The sequence below is a fragment of the Phyllostomus hastatus genome, unplaced genomic scaffold (genome assembly GCF_019186645.2).
Source record: "Phyllostomus hastatus isolate PE091 unplaced genomic scaffold, TTU_PhHast_1.1 phas_contig_65, whole genome shotgun sequence".
Taxonomy (NCBI): Eukaryota; Metazoa; Chordata; class Mammalia; order Chiroptera; family Phyllostomidae; genus Phyllostomus; species Phyllostomus hastatus.
This window is the reverse complement of record NW_025333932.1, coordinates 1,881,580-1,899,852: the sequence shown is the minus strand read 5'-3', so window position 1 is coordinate 1,899,852 and position 18,273 is coordinate 1,881,580. Positions and strand designations below refer to the sequence as shown.

At 40.9% G+C, this 18,273-nt stretch overlaps 1 protein-coding gene across 3 annotated transcripts in view; it reads left to right on the top strand.

Annotated features, from left to right (window-relative positions):
* Positions 1–18,273, top strand: part of SPIDR (scaffold protein involved in DNA repair) — a 388,722-nt gene that overhangs the window by 340,655 nt on the left and 29,794 nt on the right. For 2 of the 3 annotated variants that reach the window (XM_045849422.1, XM_045849421.1), the window contains exons 12-16: positions 1,909–2,047; positions 5,142–5,282; positions 5,377–5,436; positions 11,789–11,999; positions 12,691–12,843. In XM_045849422.1, the coding sequence (XP_045705378.1) occupies positions 1,909–2,047; positions 5,142–5,282; positions 5,377–5,436; positions 11,789–11,999; positions 12,691–12,843 (704 nt within the window). The remainder of the gene's footprint in view (positions 1–1,908; positions 2,048–5,141; positions 5,283–5,376; positions 5,437–11,788; positions 12,000–12,690; positions 12,844–18,273) is intronic. The other variant, XM_045849423.1, reaches the window with a different exon arrangement.

The following is an 18,273-nucleotide window of genomic DNA, read 5'->3' as shown; positions in this document are numbered from 1 at the left end:
TGGCATGGGCTATTGTGCCCAGCTTGACACCCAAGACAATGCTATGAGCCACTCCCATCCCCAGTCTCACCCCAGCAGCTGGTTATCCTCATGAATAAACAGCCTACTAAATGATGAAAGCACTGTCCTGGCCATAGTTCAGTTGGTTAGACCATCGTCCTGATACACCAAGCTTGCAGCATTCAATCCCCAGTCAGGGCACATGTAAGAATCAACCAGTGAATGCAGCAGTAAGTGAAACAACAAATCAATGTTTCTCCTCTCTCCTTCTTCCTCTTCCTCTTCCTTTTCCTCCTCCTCCCTTCTCCTCTCCCTCCCTTCTCTTCTTCCTCCTCCCTCCTTCTCCTTCTCCTTCTTTCTCCTCCCTCTCTGTCTCTCTCAAATCAGTAAATTTAAAAAAAATTTGAATGATGAAAAAGCACTATGTAATCCTTAAGATACTTGACAGTCCCTCAGAAGAGAAAAGGCTAGGAATAGGAGATAGTCTTTTTTTTTAATACTGCATTCATTTTTGGGTCTAGGAGGTGTGCAGTGATGGTTTAACACTTCTTCTCTGAGCATTTTCACCTGTACCAAATGAAAGTAGTCATGGTTAGTTAGAAAGGTGAACTGTGCAATGTGACTTACACTCTTGCTTTTCTGTAAAGAGAGGGGATACGTTGTTCCAGTTTCCTGTCTGCTGTAACATAACTCATTCTATTACTGCTGGTTCTTCTCTCTTCTTCAGTTACTTTTAAGTTTTTCAATGATTTCTTTGATTCTCTAGTTTCACTTTTTTTCTCCAGACCCCCATTCAACTATAGCCTCCTTCAGCCTAACCTAGAAACACCTTGGGGATAAGATCAGTATCCCCAAGTATATGTGCAGACACCCCCCCACCGCTGCAGTCCCAGCACTACCTCCTCAGAACAGACCAAGGTGCTGTGGCTGTGAGGATGTGCTCGGCTGCTCTTCAGCACAGCTCTCCCAGGGCTCTCCTATTACCATTCTCACTTTCAGGATCTCCAAGGATGCTGGGATGCCCTAGTAGCAAACAAGAAGTAACTTTCACCCAGATGATACCTGTCTTTAGGAAGTTTTAAAATGTCAGCAGTTCTTGTGCAGTGGTTTGACCTGGAGTTGGCTTCAACCTCTTGCTCCTGGTAGTAGCCCCTAGAATTTCTGTGCTGTCCCACAGCGTGCTGTGTGCGTGGTATGGACCCTTCGTAGGGCATGTGGGGACACTGCCTTGCCAGCTTTGCCATGGGCAATGGAGGGCATATGGTGACTGTAAGGACTCTGAAGAAATACTTTTTATCTCTCTGAGGCTCAACTACTCTGTATTGCTAGAAAGTGTAACCTTGAGCAAGTCAGTTAACTTGCTATGATTTTTATCTGCACAAATAGGGTTATCATGAAACTTAAACGTTATACTATATGTGTAAAATGCTTAAAAGTCCTTGGCCCATAATAAAGTTCTAAGTAATCATTAGTAGCTGTTGTTACTCTCATATCTGGATTTCCAAGAGTTAATATTTTCCTAGAAAAGGGATTTCTTGGCTTTTCTAGGACTTCTAGGGTGATTTTGAATGCACATAAATACTGTTTCATTCTTAAATATTTTCTATGTAACCATTGCGATAGCTGTATATTTCATTGTACAGATGTATTATAATTTAATGCACAATCCCCTTCCTGTTCTTTTGAGTCAGGTCTGAAGGTCTGTTGTGTGTGTGTGTGTGTGTGTGTGTGTGTGTGTGTGTGAGACACTCTTTTCCATCTGAATTGCCACTTATTCTGATTGATGGCTCCCTGGCATTAGGGCTGGTGTCTGTTAAGCACATCTACCTATGACCAGCTCATTGACCAGGTATTTAATAATTGACTTTTAGTGATGAATACTTTTGATAGCATCTTCTCTTTTTCCAGGACAGCGGGACTTTTCAGTTTGATTGACACTCTGTGGCCTCCATTGATGCCTCTGAAAGCACCTGGCCACAGCCAGGTCTGTGAAGAGGTAATCTCATCATTCAAGGAACTCTCCCTGGGTCACCACCAGATGTGCCAGGTGCTGCACCATGTGCTGCCTCCACAGTCCACTCCCCAAGAAGCCCAGGTCCAGGGAGCATGAGCCAGAACCCAAATTCAGACCCACTCACATTCCTAAATCCAAGCTCTGGTTGTTTTTCTTGTTGGGCTACAGTATTCTTGAGGTTATTTATGGTAGTGTTTTTAAAATATAATCATTAGGTCAACAATTAGGGTCTTAGCCTCATACTATACAAGACACAAGGCACCATCCCCCAACAGTTTCTAATGACCAATTAGAGCAGAAACTCACATAACCTAATAAATAGAATCCATGGATATTCATACAGCCACCAGGTTAGCCAGGAACTTCCATTTTCCTGCCTCATCAAATTGTTTATGGTAGTTGCTTACAAGTAGCAAAATTGACTGATTAAAACATGTCCACTCTTCTCCACCTTGAGCCTTATCCACCAGGCTGGCCAGTACTGCTTTGAGCCATAGTTCCCAAAGCAGGAAGTTGGGGGTCATCTTATTTGTGTAGCAGCTGACTCCTTAGCAAAGTGCTAAGGCTATGACTCTGTACAGTAATAGATCAGCAAAATTGTTGTCCAAAATGCCCATTTCCGATTAAAAAAAAAAAAAGCTGTGGCACATTTACACAATGGAATACTATTTGCCCATATAAAAGAAGGAAATCTGGGAGCTCAGGCCAAGATGGAGGCATAAGAAGAAACACTTTGCTTCCTCGTACAACCAAAAGAAGGGTAACAACCAATCTAAAATCAGTAAACAGCCAGAAGTGCCAGAAAATCAACTGCAAAGAACTCCAACAACTAAGGAATTAAAGAAAAAGCCAGAACAACCAGACCACTAAGAACCTGTGGCAAGGCAGCAGACCGCACAGGCAGGGCCGGCTGACAAAAAACCTTGGCAAGGCAGCGGACCATGTGGGCAGGGCTGGCAGAAGGCGAAACTGGGACTCAGAGTTGACCTTGGACCACAACAGTTGCCCTGGTGAGAGAAACTCCCAGTCTCACACAAGAGTCCATTGGAAAGTGGGCTAGAAACAAGCAGGTGAGCAGCATGGTTCCCTCTCTGGCCCCTCCCCCACAGGCAGCACTGCAGCACAGCAAAAAAGGTTGCCCTGCCCTGGTGAATACCTAAGGCCCCACCCCCTTACAACTTAACAGGTGCACCAAGACAAAGAAATATGGCCCAAATGAGAGAACAGAGCAAAACTTCAGAAAGAAAGCTAAGCAATGAGGAGATAGCCAACCTATCTGATGGAGAATTTAAAGCCCTGGTAATCAAAATGGTCACAGAACTGATTGAGCTTGGTTGAAAAATGAAAAAGCAAATGATAGATAGATACCCAAAATGAAATAAAGCAAAATATTCAGGAAACCAACAGTGACAGGAAGGAAACCAGGACCCAAAGCAATGATTTGGAACAAAAGGGAAAAATAAACATCCAATCAGAACAGAATAAAGAAACAAGAATTCAAAAAAGTGAAGAGAGACTTAGGAACCTGTGGGACAACCTGAAACATTCCAATATCTGAATTACATAGGGATGCCAGAAGGTGAACAGCAAGAAATTGAAAACTTATTTGAACAAATAAAGAAGGAAAACTTCCCAATCTGGCAGAGGCAGTGGACTTCCAGGAAGCCGTGAGTCCCAAAGAAGTTGGACCCAAAGAGGAACACACCAAGGCACATCATCATTAAGTTACCCAAGTTTAAAGATAGAGAATCCTAAAAGCAGCAAGAGGAAGGGAGAGAGTTACCTACAAAGGAGTGCCCATAAGGCTGTCAGCTGATATCTCAAAACAAACCTACAGGCAAGAAGGAGCTGGAAAGAAGTATTCCAAGTCATGAAAGGCAAGGACCTACCTACATCCAAGATTAATCTATTCAGCAAAGCTATCATTTAGAATGGAGGGCAGATAAAGTGATTCCCAGATAAGGTGTAGTTAAAGGAGTTCATCATCACCAAGCCCTTATTATATGAAATGTTAGCAGGGCTTATCTAAGAAAAAGAAGATCAGAAATATGAACAATAAAATGACAACAAACTCACAACTATCAACAAATGAACCTAAAAAAAGAAAATGAAAACAAAAACTAAGCAAACAACTAGAAGAGGAACAAAATCAGAGAAATGGACATCACATGGAGGGTTTTCAGTGGGGAAGGGGAAGGGAGGAATAGCGGGGGAAAGGTACAGAGAAGAAGAAGCATAATTAGTAGGCATAAAATACACAAGGAGCAATAAAAATAGTATGGGAAACAGAACTCAAAGAACTTATATGTATAATTCATGGACATGCTGGAGGGTTGGGGTGCAGGGCACAGGGGGGATAAAGGGGGGAAATTGGGAAAACTGTAATAGCATAATCAATAAAAAATACTTAAAAGGAAATCTTACCCTTTGTGACAGCATGGTTGGACCTGGAGAGCATAATGCTAAGTGAAATAAGCCAGTCAGAGAAAGACAAATACCATATGATTTCATTTATATGTGTAATCTAATGAACAAAATGGACTAACAAGCAAAATAGAGACAGACTCAGAGAGAATAGGCTGACAGCTATCAGGGGTGGCGTTGGGCAGGGGTGGCTGGGGTAGAGGGATTAAGGGGAAAAAAGAACAAGACAATAGTATGGCTATTACCAGAGGGAAAGGGGGTTGGGGGGAAGAAGAAGAGGGTAAAGGGGTTGTAAATGGTGATGGAAGGAGACTTGACTTGGGGTGGTGAACACACAATATAATATATAGATGATAGAACTGTACATCTGAAACCAATATAATTTTATAACCCAGGATCACCACAATAAATTTATTTTTTTAAAAAAAGAAGCCCATTCCTAGATTATTTGAGAGGAAGAACTTTCTAAATGAACAATAAATTTCTAAAGTGAAATCTTGAATTGAGAATAAATTCAAAAGTACAAGGTTTTATACTTGGTTCCCAAGAAAAACAACATAATCTGTTTCTTATATAGAAATTTATGAGCCTTACAGAGATATTATGCACCTATGAATAAATATGTATATATTAAGGACTCAATTTTATATTTGAGTCTTTTAACAATATATTCATATTCTACATCTGCCTTCATTTCAAACAGGTAAAAACTCATCTTCCTCTTCCTAGCTTCTGTTATATCCTCACTGCTCATCCAAATCTTGGACAAATTGATATAATTGAAGATCCCATTTCTAAACTGTACCAGCCTCCAATTCCTCGCTTATTAAGAGAAATTCTCCAGGTAATGCCTTTTTTTCTAACAAGGTCTTAAATTACTTATTTTTGTATCTGTGTGTTTTGTGTGATGATACTAATCTTTTTCAATGCCTTTCCAGGCTGATGATCTTGGTACCCGTTGCAGTTTCTATGCCAGAGTGATTTATCAAAGACCACTGGTAATCTCCTCATCTCTCTTTTCCTTCTTCCTCTTCCTCTACTTTTACCCCTTCTTCTTCTTCCAATTCCCTTTCTTCTCCCTCCCTTCCCCCCATAACATGTTTAATGCATAAGGTGTTATAAAGTTTATTAAAGGATTGTTCATCCCTCTTAGAAACTAATGGAGTACCAAAATAGAAAAGCATTTTAAACATCCAGTTATGCATACTTTGTGCTGAAGAAGTAATAAATCCATTTCTTGAGCAGGTGTGGTTTGCTAGCCACTATGTTAAGTACTGAGGTGTAAATTGACCTGGGGGTAACCCTACCCTGGAAGATTCTCATTCTAGTAATCCTATTTCCTTTTGGACACTTAGGGAGATAGTAAAAAAGAAAGAGAAGCTGATACCCCAGTAATGTGGTGAAGTAGGAATGTCAGGATTGAACTCAGCCACTTCTCAGAACTAACACTCAGAAGTTCTGAAAGCCTTAAACTCTTGGAGGAAATCCTGTGGTGCCCGGGAGGGCCTGGGCAGTTCTGGCCATTTGGTGGCCTAGTGGAGCTTCTGGTTTGCTTCCTTGCTGTTCAACAGATCAGCTAAGAATAGACAAGGGAAGAGATGTTTTTGCCAAGATCAACACATGATATAAGTTCCACAGGAAACCTCTGTTGGACCTTAACTAATAGAGGAACATCCATGTCTCAGTCACCTGAGAGATATATAGAACATCCCATTGTTCAGTCCTTGTTTTCCTTTCTTGTTCACCTTTTAGTCATTTGATAGCTAATTGGTGCCTCTTCCAAGGAATAAGAGAGTAACTGACATTAGTCATTCAACAGTGCTGCTTGTGAGCCATCCTTGCATCTAGCTCAATAGCATTGAGGACTGGCCCCATTGAGATCAAGGTCTGGTCCCCTGATAAATTTCCTATGTTCTGAGTCTGAGGCAGATTGAAGGCTGACTGTACACACCTATTATTCCTATTATTCTAAAGTGCATTCCAAATTGTGGAGCTGGGACATCAGGCAGTGGTTCACTGTACAGTTGCTGTTTATGCTGCAGGTAGAATGCTGACCTCAGGGACAGGAACAGCAATCTCATGGTGGTTATGCCACGTGTTCTTGCCCACAGAGCTTAATCCACCCACAGCCTTGCAAATGAGACCAGAGGTGGAAGGCAAAGAAAGTGCGTGTCAAGTACTCACACCATGGCCAGATCTCAACCACCCACCCCATTGGGAGCCCTAGAGCAGAGAAAGACAAACTGTAGACCATCTGGTCCCCTCCTGTTCTGAGTTTCCCGAAGAGAAATAGGTTCCTATCAGTTCAAGCACAGCCTGCCTGCAACCATGCCTTTCAGTGGACTGCGTACCTCGGGGTTGGTAGTACTTAGGAAACAGTCAAGGATTCAGAACCCAATTGAACAGATTCCGAAATTCACTATAAAGAATTTTAGTGAATAATACCTCCTGTATTCTGCTTTTGTGGGAAAGGGAATCACCAAGAATCAACTTCCTCAGAGAGGAATTGAAGTAAGCTAAGTCCTGGACCCGCTATGTGGTTAAGCCAACACATTCTGTAGTGTGAGCTGACTTTTAGAATAGCACCATGAGCCACTGAAAGAACCTGAGTTATCAAAAAAGATTTGGTTGTATTAATACTATACTAATGACTAAGTCATAAAAAGTATTTTTTTGTACTTTTGATTATTCAAAAATTTTAGATTCACAATAGATTGCAAAGAAATATATAGGGAGTTCCTGTGCACCCTCCCCTACACCAACATACCATACCCGCAGTAACCATAGTACAATATCAAAGCCAAGACGGATATTGGCAGAATTCATGGAGCTTGTTCAGATCTCACTATTCATACATATGTGCATGTATGTACACCTGTAGGTGTAACTTTTATCAGTTTTGTCGCATGTATGGCCTTGCATAATCTTCACCACAATCAGTATGTCCAGCTGTACCACAGACTCCGTAATGTTCCCATTGTAGTCACACCCATACCCGTCGTCATCCCCTCACCCCTGGCAACCACTGATCTGTTCTTATCATTATGGTTGTTATTTTATGATGGTTACAGAAACAGAAACATGCAGTATAGAGGGGTGGGTAAAAGTAGGTTTGTAGCAGTTGTAATACAAATAATATAATAAATAATACAGGAATAAACTCTGTGTTCTGCACACTAACAACTGTAAACTACTTGCACACACTCCTGTATATTGGTATTCATTTCCTAAGCCTGCTGTGCAAAGTGCCAAGAACTAGATCACTTAAAACAACAGAAAAGTATTGTCTCGTGCTTCTGGAGGCTTAAGGTCTGAAGTCAAGGTGTCAGTAGGACTGTTTCCTATGACAGTTCTAGGGGACATTCCTTTCTTTCCTCTTGCAGCTTCTGTTGTTTGCTGGCAATCCTCGACCTTCCTTGACTTTAGATGCATCACTCCAGTCCCATGGCCATCTTCACTCTCTGTGCCATCACTGGGTCTTCCCTCTGTGTCCAAATTTCTTCCCTCTGTGTAAGGACATGAGTTACATTGGATTAGCACCCTGTAATGATGCCTTAACGTGGTTAAATTAGCAAATACCCTTCTTCCAAATCAGGTCACATTCTGAGGTACTGGAATTAGACCTGCAAGAGAATTTTTTGGAGTGTCACAATTCAGTCTGTAACAGCTCCTTCTGAGATAGGCTCTTCTCAATTAACATTCTCTACAGATTCATCCAGAGAACAAATAATCTTGGGCATCTTTTCAGGTGTTTATTTGTATCTGTATATCCTTTTTGGCGAAATGTTCATAAATGTCTTTTGCCCATTTTCTGATTGGATCATTTGTTTATTGTTGAGCTTTTGAAGTTCTTTATATATTCTATATAAAGCTTTTGTCAGATAAATGATTTGTAAATATATCTCAGGATCTATAATTTGTTCTTTAATACTTTCAGCAGGGGTTTTTGTTGGGCAAAAGTTTCTAATTTTTATGTGGTCAAATTTATTAACTTTTCCTCTTAGGGATCTTACTTTTGTTGTCAAGTCTAAGATAAGTCAAGCCTCTTTGCTTAGTGCTAGGTCCCAAGGTTCATCTTTTCTAGAAGATTTATAATTTTACATTAAGTCTGTGATACATTTTGTGTTAGTTTTTGTATGAAGTGTGTCATTTAGATCAAGGTTCATTTTTTTGCCAGTGGATGTGTACTTGTTCCACTGTTTGTTGATAAGCTATTCTTCCTTCATTAATTTGCTTTTTCAACTTTGTCAAAAATTAATAGAGTATTTTTGTGTAGAAGAGATTGTTTTTAATAAAACTTTAGCAGTAAGATTGATAGTACTGGTACGAATTAATTTGATTTTTGTGTTTTTTATAACTGAAAACGCAGGTTTGGCTATCTGCCACAAAAGCCAAATTTGTGAGGCAGGTGCTGGTGCAAAAGGAACAAGGGTTTATCAGGTGTCACATGACCTGGGAGAATGGTGGACTCCCATCTCAAAGACCATCCCTCTGCAATGCTCAAGCCAACAGTTCTTATAGGTATATGTTGGAGAGAGCTTTTTTTTTTTCCTTGCTAGCTTTTCGAACACTCAAGCCCTGTAGCATTTGGCATACTTGGTGTACAAACCTCCCCCTGCGCCATCTTGGCTGATGGGAGAGACTCCTCGAGGCTCTAATTGTTGTGGCAACATTTTTTAAATAATTTTTTGTTGTTATTCTATTACAGCTCTGTGGCAACATTTTTACAGAGGATATTATTATTACTAACTTTGTTCATAACCCAATGATAAAGATGATTTGATAGTTAATTTCAAAGAAAGTTAGACCATTTTGGTTCCATTAAGATGTTTAAAAAGAGACAATACGCTAAATCCAGCCTATTTACAAAGAGTATCTAAAATCTTTGAAGACTATCAGAAAAACTCAACTTCAAATAATCTTGTAGAAATAAATCTTTACCCTTCTTGACATATTTACCATTTTTAATGTGATTTTGTCAGTTGTTCCTAAAAAAATCTTTATAACTCCAAGGTGTAGTATAGATCATGTATTGCACTTAGTTGTCGTGACTCATTCGTCTCCTTCAAATGGAACATTTCATCATCTTTGCTTATCTTTTAGGACCTTGATATTTTACAAGAATAGAGGCCAGTTACCTAATTGAATGTCCCTCCATTTATTTTTGCTTTATCTCATGAATGCATTCATATTATGCATTTTTGACAGGAATACCACATGAAAATACCATGTTCATATCAGAGGGCATGCAGTTGATCTGTCCAGTGCTATGATATTTTATCAATTGATAAAGATGTTATTTTCCAGGTTTCTCCACTCTAAAGTTACCTAATAAATATGTCATAATAATAACTAACAAATATTTTGCAGGAAGATACATTGAGTCTATATAAATATCTTATGTACTATCAAACTTTTACCCACTTGTTTTAGCACCCATATGATTCTTGCCTGAATTATTACTCTGATAGTGGCCAAATGGTAATTTTCTAATTCCAGCATTCTTCCTACATTAAAGAATTGGCATTTGGTTATAATTAGAATCTTTTCATTTCCCTAATTTATTTATGTATTCAGTTATTTATATCAGTGTAGACCAGTGGATTCAATTTTCAGTTTTTATTCAGTGGATTGTAACTTTTACTATAGTTTATTTTAATACCCAAACTTTCCCAGATTCAAGCTAGCTCCTGTGTCCTTTGGATAAAATCCTCCTTTGAGTACTTCCTTTTTTTCTGACACAATAAGATGTTTCAAACTAATCTTGTGGGTTTTGTGCCCTGAAATCAGCCATTTCTTCAGGAGCCCTAGTTGGTTTTAAAGATTGGTGGGTGTTTTTTTTTTTTTTTGAATGACAGAAGGTAAGATCTGGGTACTATGTGGGCTCAGTACTACTGGGATGTCATTGGCCCTCTCACTGGACAGAGCAAGGAGGTATATATGGGTAAACTCATGCACACATACATATAACCATATCTAGTTCTGTATATCTACCCATCTATCTCTATCATGATTTTATATCAATATCTCCAACTCTAGACTCTTATCTCAGAATTGACTCTAGGGTTTTCTAATTCCATATTTATTTACCAATGAGAAACCTGGCCCTCATTTTGTTCAATTTAGCTTAATCTAATTTCCTGTATATAATCAACGTCCCAACCACGTGAGCTGCCTTCTCCACCCAACCCACAGCTCCTGACTATGCAAGTCACCTTCTCTGCCTAGTCCTCTCAATTAGCCATGTGGAGTCCTCATCCTAATCACACCAACCATGCCAGCAAAACCAAATCAACCTCACGCCAACCAGGTTCTCATGGCCCACCCTGCTGACCACAAGGGTCTCCCCAGCCAAATCCTTGGCCCCATTTACATCTACCGAATCCTAAACTCTGATCAACTCTAATGGGCAAGATGCCATTTTAATGAATTTGAGAAGGCATTATAACATTTACAGTAAAAAAATTATAATGAAAGGAAAAAAGAAAGAAAAAAGAAAATTAAATACTTTTGCAAATATAACAAATATATGATACCAGCTTTATACCAAAATCTGAGGGCACATAAGATGTAATTCTGTCATTGTCAGTTTGGACTCCTGTAACAAAATACCACAGACTGGGTGGCTTAAGCAGCAAACATTTACTTCTTATAGTCTGGAGTATGGAAGCCCAAGATCAAAGTGTCAGCATGGTCAGGTTCTTAGGGAGCACCATCCTCTTGGTTCACAAAAGGACGTCTCCTTGTATCTTCTCAATGCACAGAGCCAAGAGAATAAGCAAGCTCTCTCAGGTCTTTTCTTTTAACGTCACGAATCCCATTATGAGGGCTCTACTCTTATGACTAATTACCCCGCAAAGGCCCTACCTGCCATTACCATTACATTGGAAATTAGGACTTCAGCATATTAATTGAGGGGTGAGGTTTGTAAACATTCAGTTATAACATTTTCTAACCTTAGGAAACTGACATTTAGCAGGAGAGAAGAATGTATATGTACTAAATATTAACAATGTGGTCATTAGCGTTATAGGCATATGAATGTGGGGTCAGGAGGCAAAGAACAATGAATTCTTCCTAAGTCAGAGGACAAGTAGAATATTAGTGCCAGGGAAGGGCAGTTGTATCACAGCAAAGGATCCCTTTAAACAGGTTTAAGGTTGGGGGCTCACAGGGCACAGCCATGTCAGTGAGGGCTAGTGACCAAGACATGAAGTCTGTTGTATGCATTTAAATATTTGTTGAAATGATGTTAATGTAAATATTAGTCATCTAACATAATTGCTTTCAAAATTTTATTTTGGATATAAGAATAGCTGTTAAGTTAATAGTCTTATCTGTGTCTCGTAGCTAAACAGTTTGCTTCTTCTGGAGCAAAGGGAGATTTGGTTGATGGTGACTGATGCCACCCTGCAAGCACAGGATGAAAATAACTCTGGCTTCCCCAAAACCCTGCCGATCTGTGTGACCTCTTCATGTGTGCTGGGCCAGGAAGTCCTGGAGATGCTCACCGAAGCTGCCCCTCACTGCTTCTTCTTCAGAGATGCTCTCCGAGACCAGGGTATGCTTTCTTCTTGACAGCTTTGATCCAGTGGTGACTTAGAGATTCCATAAAATGGCTTTCTGGCTTCTAGATGCCTCTGTCTTGCTCTGGAACTGCTGGCCCCTTCACTAGGTCCACTACAGACAAGGCATATGGAGTGGAATAGGCCCATGGAACTGACCCTTCTCATGACCTCCTGGACAGAACCAGAATCCCTTGCAGTGCTGACAAACCCTTTGAGGTATCATTGGCCACTCAAGGTTTGTCTATGGGTGGCACACTTGACAGATGCAGAAGCCACTTAAAGCCATTGCCTAAAACATTACTTTTTAAAACAAAAAGCTACAAATTATAAACATGTACACTTAAATCAGTCAGCCTTTTTTTCAAAGATGCAAACTAGGATCCTGCCTCAACTGTATATGTATTTTTTAATTTTATTGAGGTATAATTTGCATACCATAAAATTCACCTTTCTGAATTGAATTTGAATCTAGTACTTGTGTGTTTTTTCAGCCTAGCACACTGGCAGCTTGGGGGCTTCCTTTCTGCAAAGTGCAAGTGTCACAGGCCACAATGAATGGAGCTACCAGTTGTGCCCCTTGGCCCACATGGCTCCTGGGAGGCTAGCAAAGGACACTGTCTTTTCTGGCAGGGAACTCCCTTTTCTCTTCAGTGGTTCAGTAATCTGAAATGTGACTGTTGACAGGTCGGATTGTTTGTGTTGAACGCACTGCCCTCTTGCTTCCAAAGCCCATTTTGGGTGTGGCTTCTGTGGCTTGCTCCTGTGAGCTGGCTGGCCCTGTCAAGCTTGATGAACTGGATTCTGTCACTCAGGTCAACTCCATTTGCAGCATTCAAGGTGGGTAGTCAATCTTACTGGAAATGGTATTTATTTTATACTTTCTGAAAAATCACACTTGTCAATGAGTATTTGTTGAGTGCCTGACATGTTCTAGACATTGGATACATAAGGAACAAAATCAGAAGAGGTTCTTGCCTCTCAGATTTATAGTCTGTATAGAAAGATGTAAGTCAGATATGCACACAGCCAGATATGGAAGGACAGCCTTCCAGGTGTCCCAGGTGCTGCTCAGCAGCATCTCACCTTGTCAGGGAGGTCACTGAAATCTGTCTAACAACAGGAGCCTTGGGCCGAGATCTCAACAGTAGGGGGGAACTAATTAGGTAAAGGGGCGGGTTCAGGAAGATACCTAAGACTTATACCTAGGAAAAAAACAGCACATATAAAGGTTGCTGACAGGATAGAGTGGGTAAGCACTTGTCTGTAAGGAGGCAAAACAGACATCTGGGTAGAGGCAGTGACCTGAGATGAAGCTGAAGGGGCCAGGTCTCCCAGGCGAGTGAGGTGTTCTGTCATTCTGGCAGAGAGACAGCAGGATCCAATGTCCATCTCTGCAGAGCAGAGTGGAGGGGCTGGAGCCTTGGATAGTAGCCAATAGAAAGCTGAGTACCAGTCCACAGAGTGAAGTAAATCCAGGAGTAGAGTTAGTTAAGAGGGAACTTGACATGTTGGATAATGAATTTAGTACAGAGGGTGCAAGGCATATGCAGAGGGCAAGAACATTTGTGATAACCTCGAAGATTCTGGCTTAGATGACCAGGAGATAGTAGTCGAATGAAGTAGAACATGGTGGAAGAGGCCAGCTTTGAGGGGATAATCTTAGTTGTGTCTTGGAGAGTTGAGAAGGAGATGTGTCAGTAGCTGGTTGGATATATGAGTCTGGAGCTAAAAATAGCATTAATACTTTTTTTTTCACTTCATAAAAATTTTTAGTGATAAAAATAACACTTGTCCATTGTAACTAGTGAAAGATGAATGAAAAGAAAAGTGATGATCTCTTGCCACACACCCACCATGCTGCAACCTCTTCAGTGGGAGCATGTATGACTGCAAAATGAGATAGTTTGCTACACGTTATTCTATTTGTTGCTTTCCTCACTTAACTCTCTACCAGGGATGACCATCAGGCAGTAAATAGAGATCTAACTGAAGATATTAATAGTCACATAATATTCCCTGGCATGAATAAATTATCCCTTCACTGATGGACAATCCAATGTGTTTTTCTCTTCTCTTTTGCAAGTAGTTACAAACGAGACTGAAATAAATGTTTTGCTTTACATCAGTCCCTACTGATATCTATATGCAGGAGGATTTCAGGGTCTTGGGGTTCATATATTTTTAAGCATCTTTTAAAAAACTTTTTAATATATTTTATTGATTATGCTATTACAGCTCCATTATACCATTATACCATTTCCCCCTTCATTCCCCTCCACCCTGCACACCCCCTCCCACCCACATTCTCTCCCTTTAGTTTATGTCCATGTGTCATAACTTTTTTAGCTTCTACATTTCCCATACTATTCTTGCCCTCCCCCATCTATTTTCTACCTACCATCTATGCTAATTATTCTCTGTACCTCCCCCCCCCCGCTCCTCCCCCCACTCCCCTGTTGCTAACCCTCCATGTGTTCTCTTTTTCTGTGGGTCTGTTCCTGTTCTAGGTGTTTGCTTAGTTTGCTTTTGTTTTGGGTGTGGTTATTAATGCCTGTGAGTTTGCTGTAATTTTACTGTTCATAATTTTTATCTTCTTTTTCTTAGATAAGTCCCTTTAACATTTCATAAAATAAGGGCTTGGTGATGATGAACTCCTTTAACTTGACCTTATCTGGGAAGCACTTTATCTGCCCTTCCATTCTAAATGATAGCTTTGCTGGATAGAGCAATCTGAGATGTAGGTCCTTGCCTTTCATGACTTGGAATACTTCTTTCCAGCTCCTTCTTGCCTGTAAGGTTTCTTGAGAAATCAGCTGACAGTCTGATAGGAACTCCTTTGTAGGTGACTGTCCCCTTATCTCTTGCTGCTTCTAGGATTCTCTCCTTCATTTTTATCTTGGCTAATGTAATTATGATGTGCCTTGGTGTGCTCCTCCTTGGGTCCAACTTCTTTGGGACTCTCTGAGCTTCCTGGACTTCCTGGAAGTCTATTTCCTTGGCCAGATTGGGGAAGTTCTCCTTTATTGTTTGTTCAAATAAGTTTTCCACTTTTTGCTTTTCCTCTTCAACATCCTATAATTCAGATGTTGAAATGTTTAAAGATGTCCTGGAGGTTCCTAAGCCTCTCCTCATTTTTTTGAATTCTTCTTTCTTCATTCTTTTCTGATTGTATGGTTTTATTTTTTCATTCTGGTCCACTCCATTGATTTGAGACCCAGTTTTCTTTCCATCACTGTTGGTTCCCTCTGCATTTTTCTTCATTTCACTTAGTGAAGCCTTCATTTTTTCATCTAATTTGTGACCAAATTCAACCAATTCTGTGAGCATCCTGATCACCAGTGTTTTGAACTGTGCATCTGATAGGTTGGCTATCTCTTGGTCGCTTAAAACTATTGGTTCTGAAGCTTTGATTGGTTCTTCCATTTGAGCCATTTTAGGGAGGGGGGTCTGGTTGCACCTGTTATGTATGAGGGGCGGAGACTTAGGTGTTCACCAGGGTGGGGCAAGCCAGTTGCTGGGTTGTGATGCTGTATGTGGGGACGAGGTTAGAGAGGGAATAATGGCACTTACTCTGCTTTCTCTCAGATTTCAGTCCCCTCTGCCACTTCCCACAAGCAAATTGGGCCCTTCTGGTGCTGGTTCCCGTGTGGGTGGACTTGTGTACATTCCAGGACCCTGTGGGTCTCTCCAGCGAACTCTCCTGTGAGGCTGGGAGTCTCTCCCAGCACCTCAAACCCCACAAGTGTTTTCAATGAATGCTTTTAGGCTTTATTTCCCTTTGCTGGAGCCCTGGGTTGCATGGTCTGTCTTGCTATCCGTTTTCACCTGGTTTATCTGGGTGTGACTGTGTGACTGCAGACAGCTGGCTGCCTTCAGCCGCAGCTCACTGGGTCTGCTCATTGCCTCCCCATGCCCGGGGTCTGCCAACTGCCACCTGCACCCTGTGCACCCGGGTCTGCCGGCCACCGCTTTTCCCTGCTGAGACCCGACTCTGCCCCTCTTACCAGTCTGGATGAATGGTTGTCAGACTTCCATACAGTTTTCTCTCTGTTCTGGTTGTTTTGTTGTTTCTAAATTTTTGTTGCCCTTAAATTTGGTTGTGCAAGGAGGCACAGTGTGTGTCCACCTATGCCTCCATCTTGGCCGGAAGTACCCTTTTTTAAATTTTTTAAAAGATTTTATTTATTTTATTTTTAGAGAGAGGGCAAGGGAGGGAGAAAGAGAGGGAGAAAAACATCAATGTATGGATGCCTCCCGCACGCCCACTACTGGGGACCTGACCTGCAACCCAGGCATGTGCCCTGACTGGGAATCCAACCGGTTACCCTTTGGTCTGCGGGCCCACGCTCAATCCACTGAGGTACACCAGCTGGGGTTTTTTAAGCATCTTTATTGACATATAATTGACATCACAATTCACTCACTGTTTTCGTAGAGTCACAGGGTTGTGTAACCATCACTACAATCCAATTTTGCAACATTGTCATCATTCCAAAAATAAATGCCATGCCCACGTCTGTTACTTCCCATTACTTCTCCCCTTTCCCATGCCTTCCCTAAATCCTGGTCTTAAGAAAGCACTGATCTCCTTTTTGTCTCTATAGATTTTCCTTTTTGGATATTTACATGGCCTTTCATGATTGGCTTCTTTTAGTTAGCATAATGGTTTCAGAGTCATCCATGATGTAGCATATATCAGTACTTCATTTCTTTTTATGGCTTAATATTACATATGTGGATATGCCAGGGTTTTTTTATTCATTCATCAGTTGATATATATCAGTTTGTTTCTACTTTTTGGCTAAACAATGCTGCTATGAATATTTGTGGACAAGTTTTTGCTTGAACACTTTAAATTTGGGGTCTGTATCCAGGAATGGAATTGCTAGGTCATATGGTAACCCTGTGTTTAAACATATGATCGAATGCTGAAGTATTTTGCAAAGTGGCTACACTATTGGTCTTTGTATCCTTAAAATTAAAAGATAGCCCTGGTCAGGTGGATCAGTTGGTGGGAGCATTGTCCATACACCAAAAGGTTGCAGCAGTCCCAGATTGGAGCATGCACAGGAGGCACTTGATTGATGTTTCTCTCTCTCTCTCCCCCTTTCCTCACCCTTCCCCCTCCCCTCCTCCCCTCCCCTCCCCCTCTCCCCTCTCCCTTCCTCTCTCTCTAAAACCAATAAGCATGTCCTCAGATGAGGATTTTTAAAAAAAGATGAGACTGGTGTAGCTCAGTAGATTGAGTACTGGCCTATGAACTAAAGGGTAGCTGGTTCAGTTCCCAATCAGGGCACATACCTGGATTGTGGGCCAGGTCCCCAGTGGAGGTATGCTAGAGGCAACCACACATTAATGTTTCTCTCCCTCTCTATCTTCCTCCCTTCCCCTCTCTCTAAAAATAAATAAATCTTTAAAAAATAAAAAAGATGAAAAAATATTACTAAATTAATTTCAAAAAAGTATACAAAAATTCACACTTCCAAAAGTAATATCTCAGAACTCTTATTTTCTCCACTCTTGCCCACTACTAAATTTTGGAATCTTTTTATGATTTTTATGAATAGCAAAATTATTGATCCCACTGTTGCTTTAATTCACATTCCTGTCTGCTTGTGAGACTGAGCACTTGTTCGTTGTATTGAGGCCATTTTGATTATTTTCTCTTCTGTGCATCTTCTTGTAGAGTTAGTACCAAAACATAACTTAGGTTGTGATTGGATGAGAAGTGAGAGCAGTATAGTGTATAGCCTAATGGTCCTGAGGAAAGCAGACTAACAAGTCACCTGTCATCTGGGTCCTCCATTTTCTTATCTGTAAAACGGGTAAGAGAATCAACCTTAAAGTGTTGTTGAGGATTAAATAAGATAATGCACATGAGGTTTTGGGGACTTAAAGTACTCACAGACTAGTGGAGAAGCTAGTATCTTGATGTTTCCATTGCAACAGATGGGGATGGCTGGCTGAGGGCTGGAGGGCCTAGAGCAAACAGTGGGTGGGTGGCCTTGGGGTCATTAGGATTTTTTGGGCAGAATTGGTAAAGGCCTTCCAGACAGGTGGGTGGGCATATGGAAAACCCACAGAGTAAGTGCCTGGAGCACTTACAAAAGCTTTATGTGCTGGAGGAGAGATATGGTGTTCATGGGACAGGGCTGGGTCTGTATAGCTCTGCTTTCCCCAGTCATGCTAAGGAGGCTATAGATAAGCTTGCTTTTTTAAGTGAAGCAACACTGTGAGCATCATAGATACACTGTGCTTCTGAGCAGG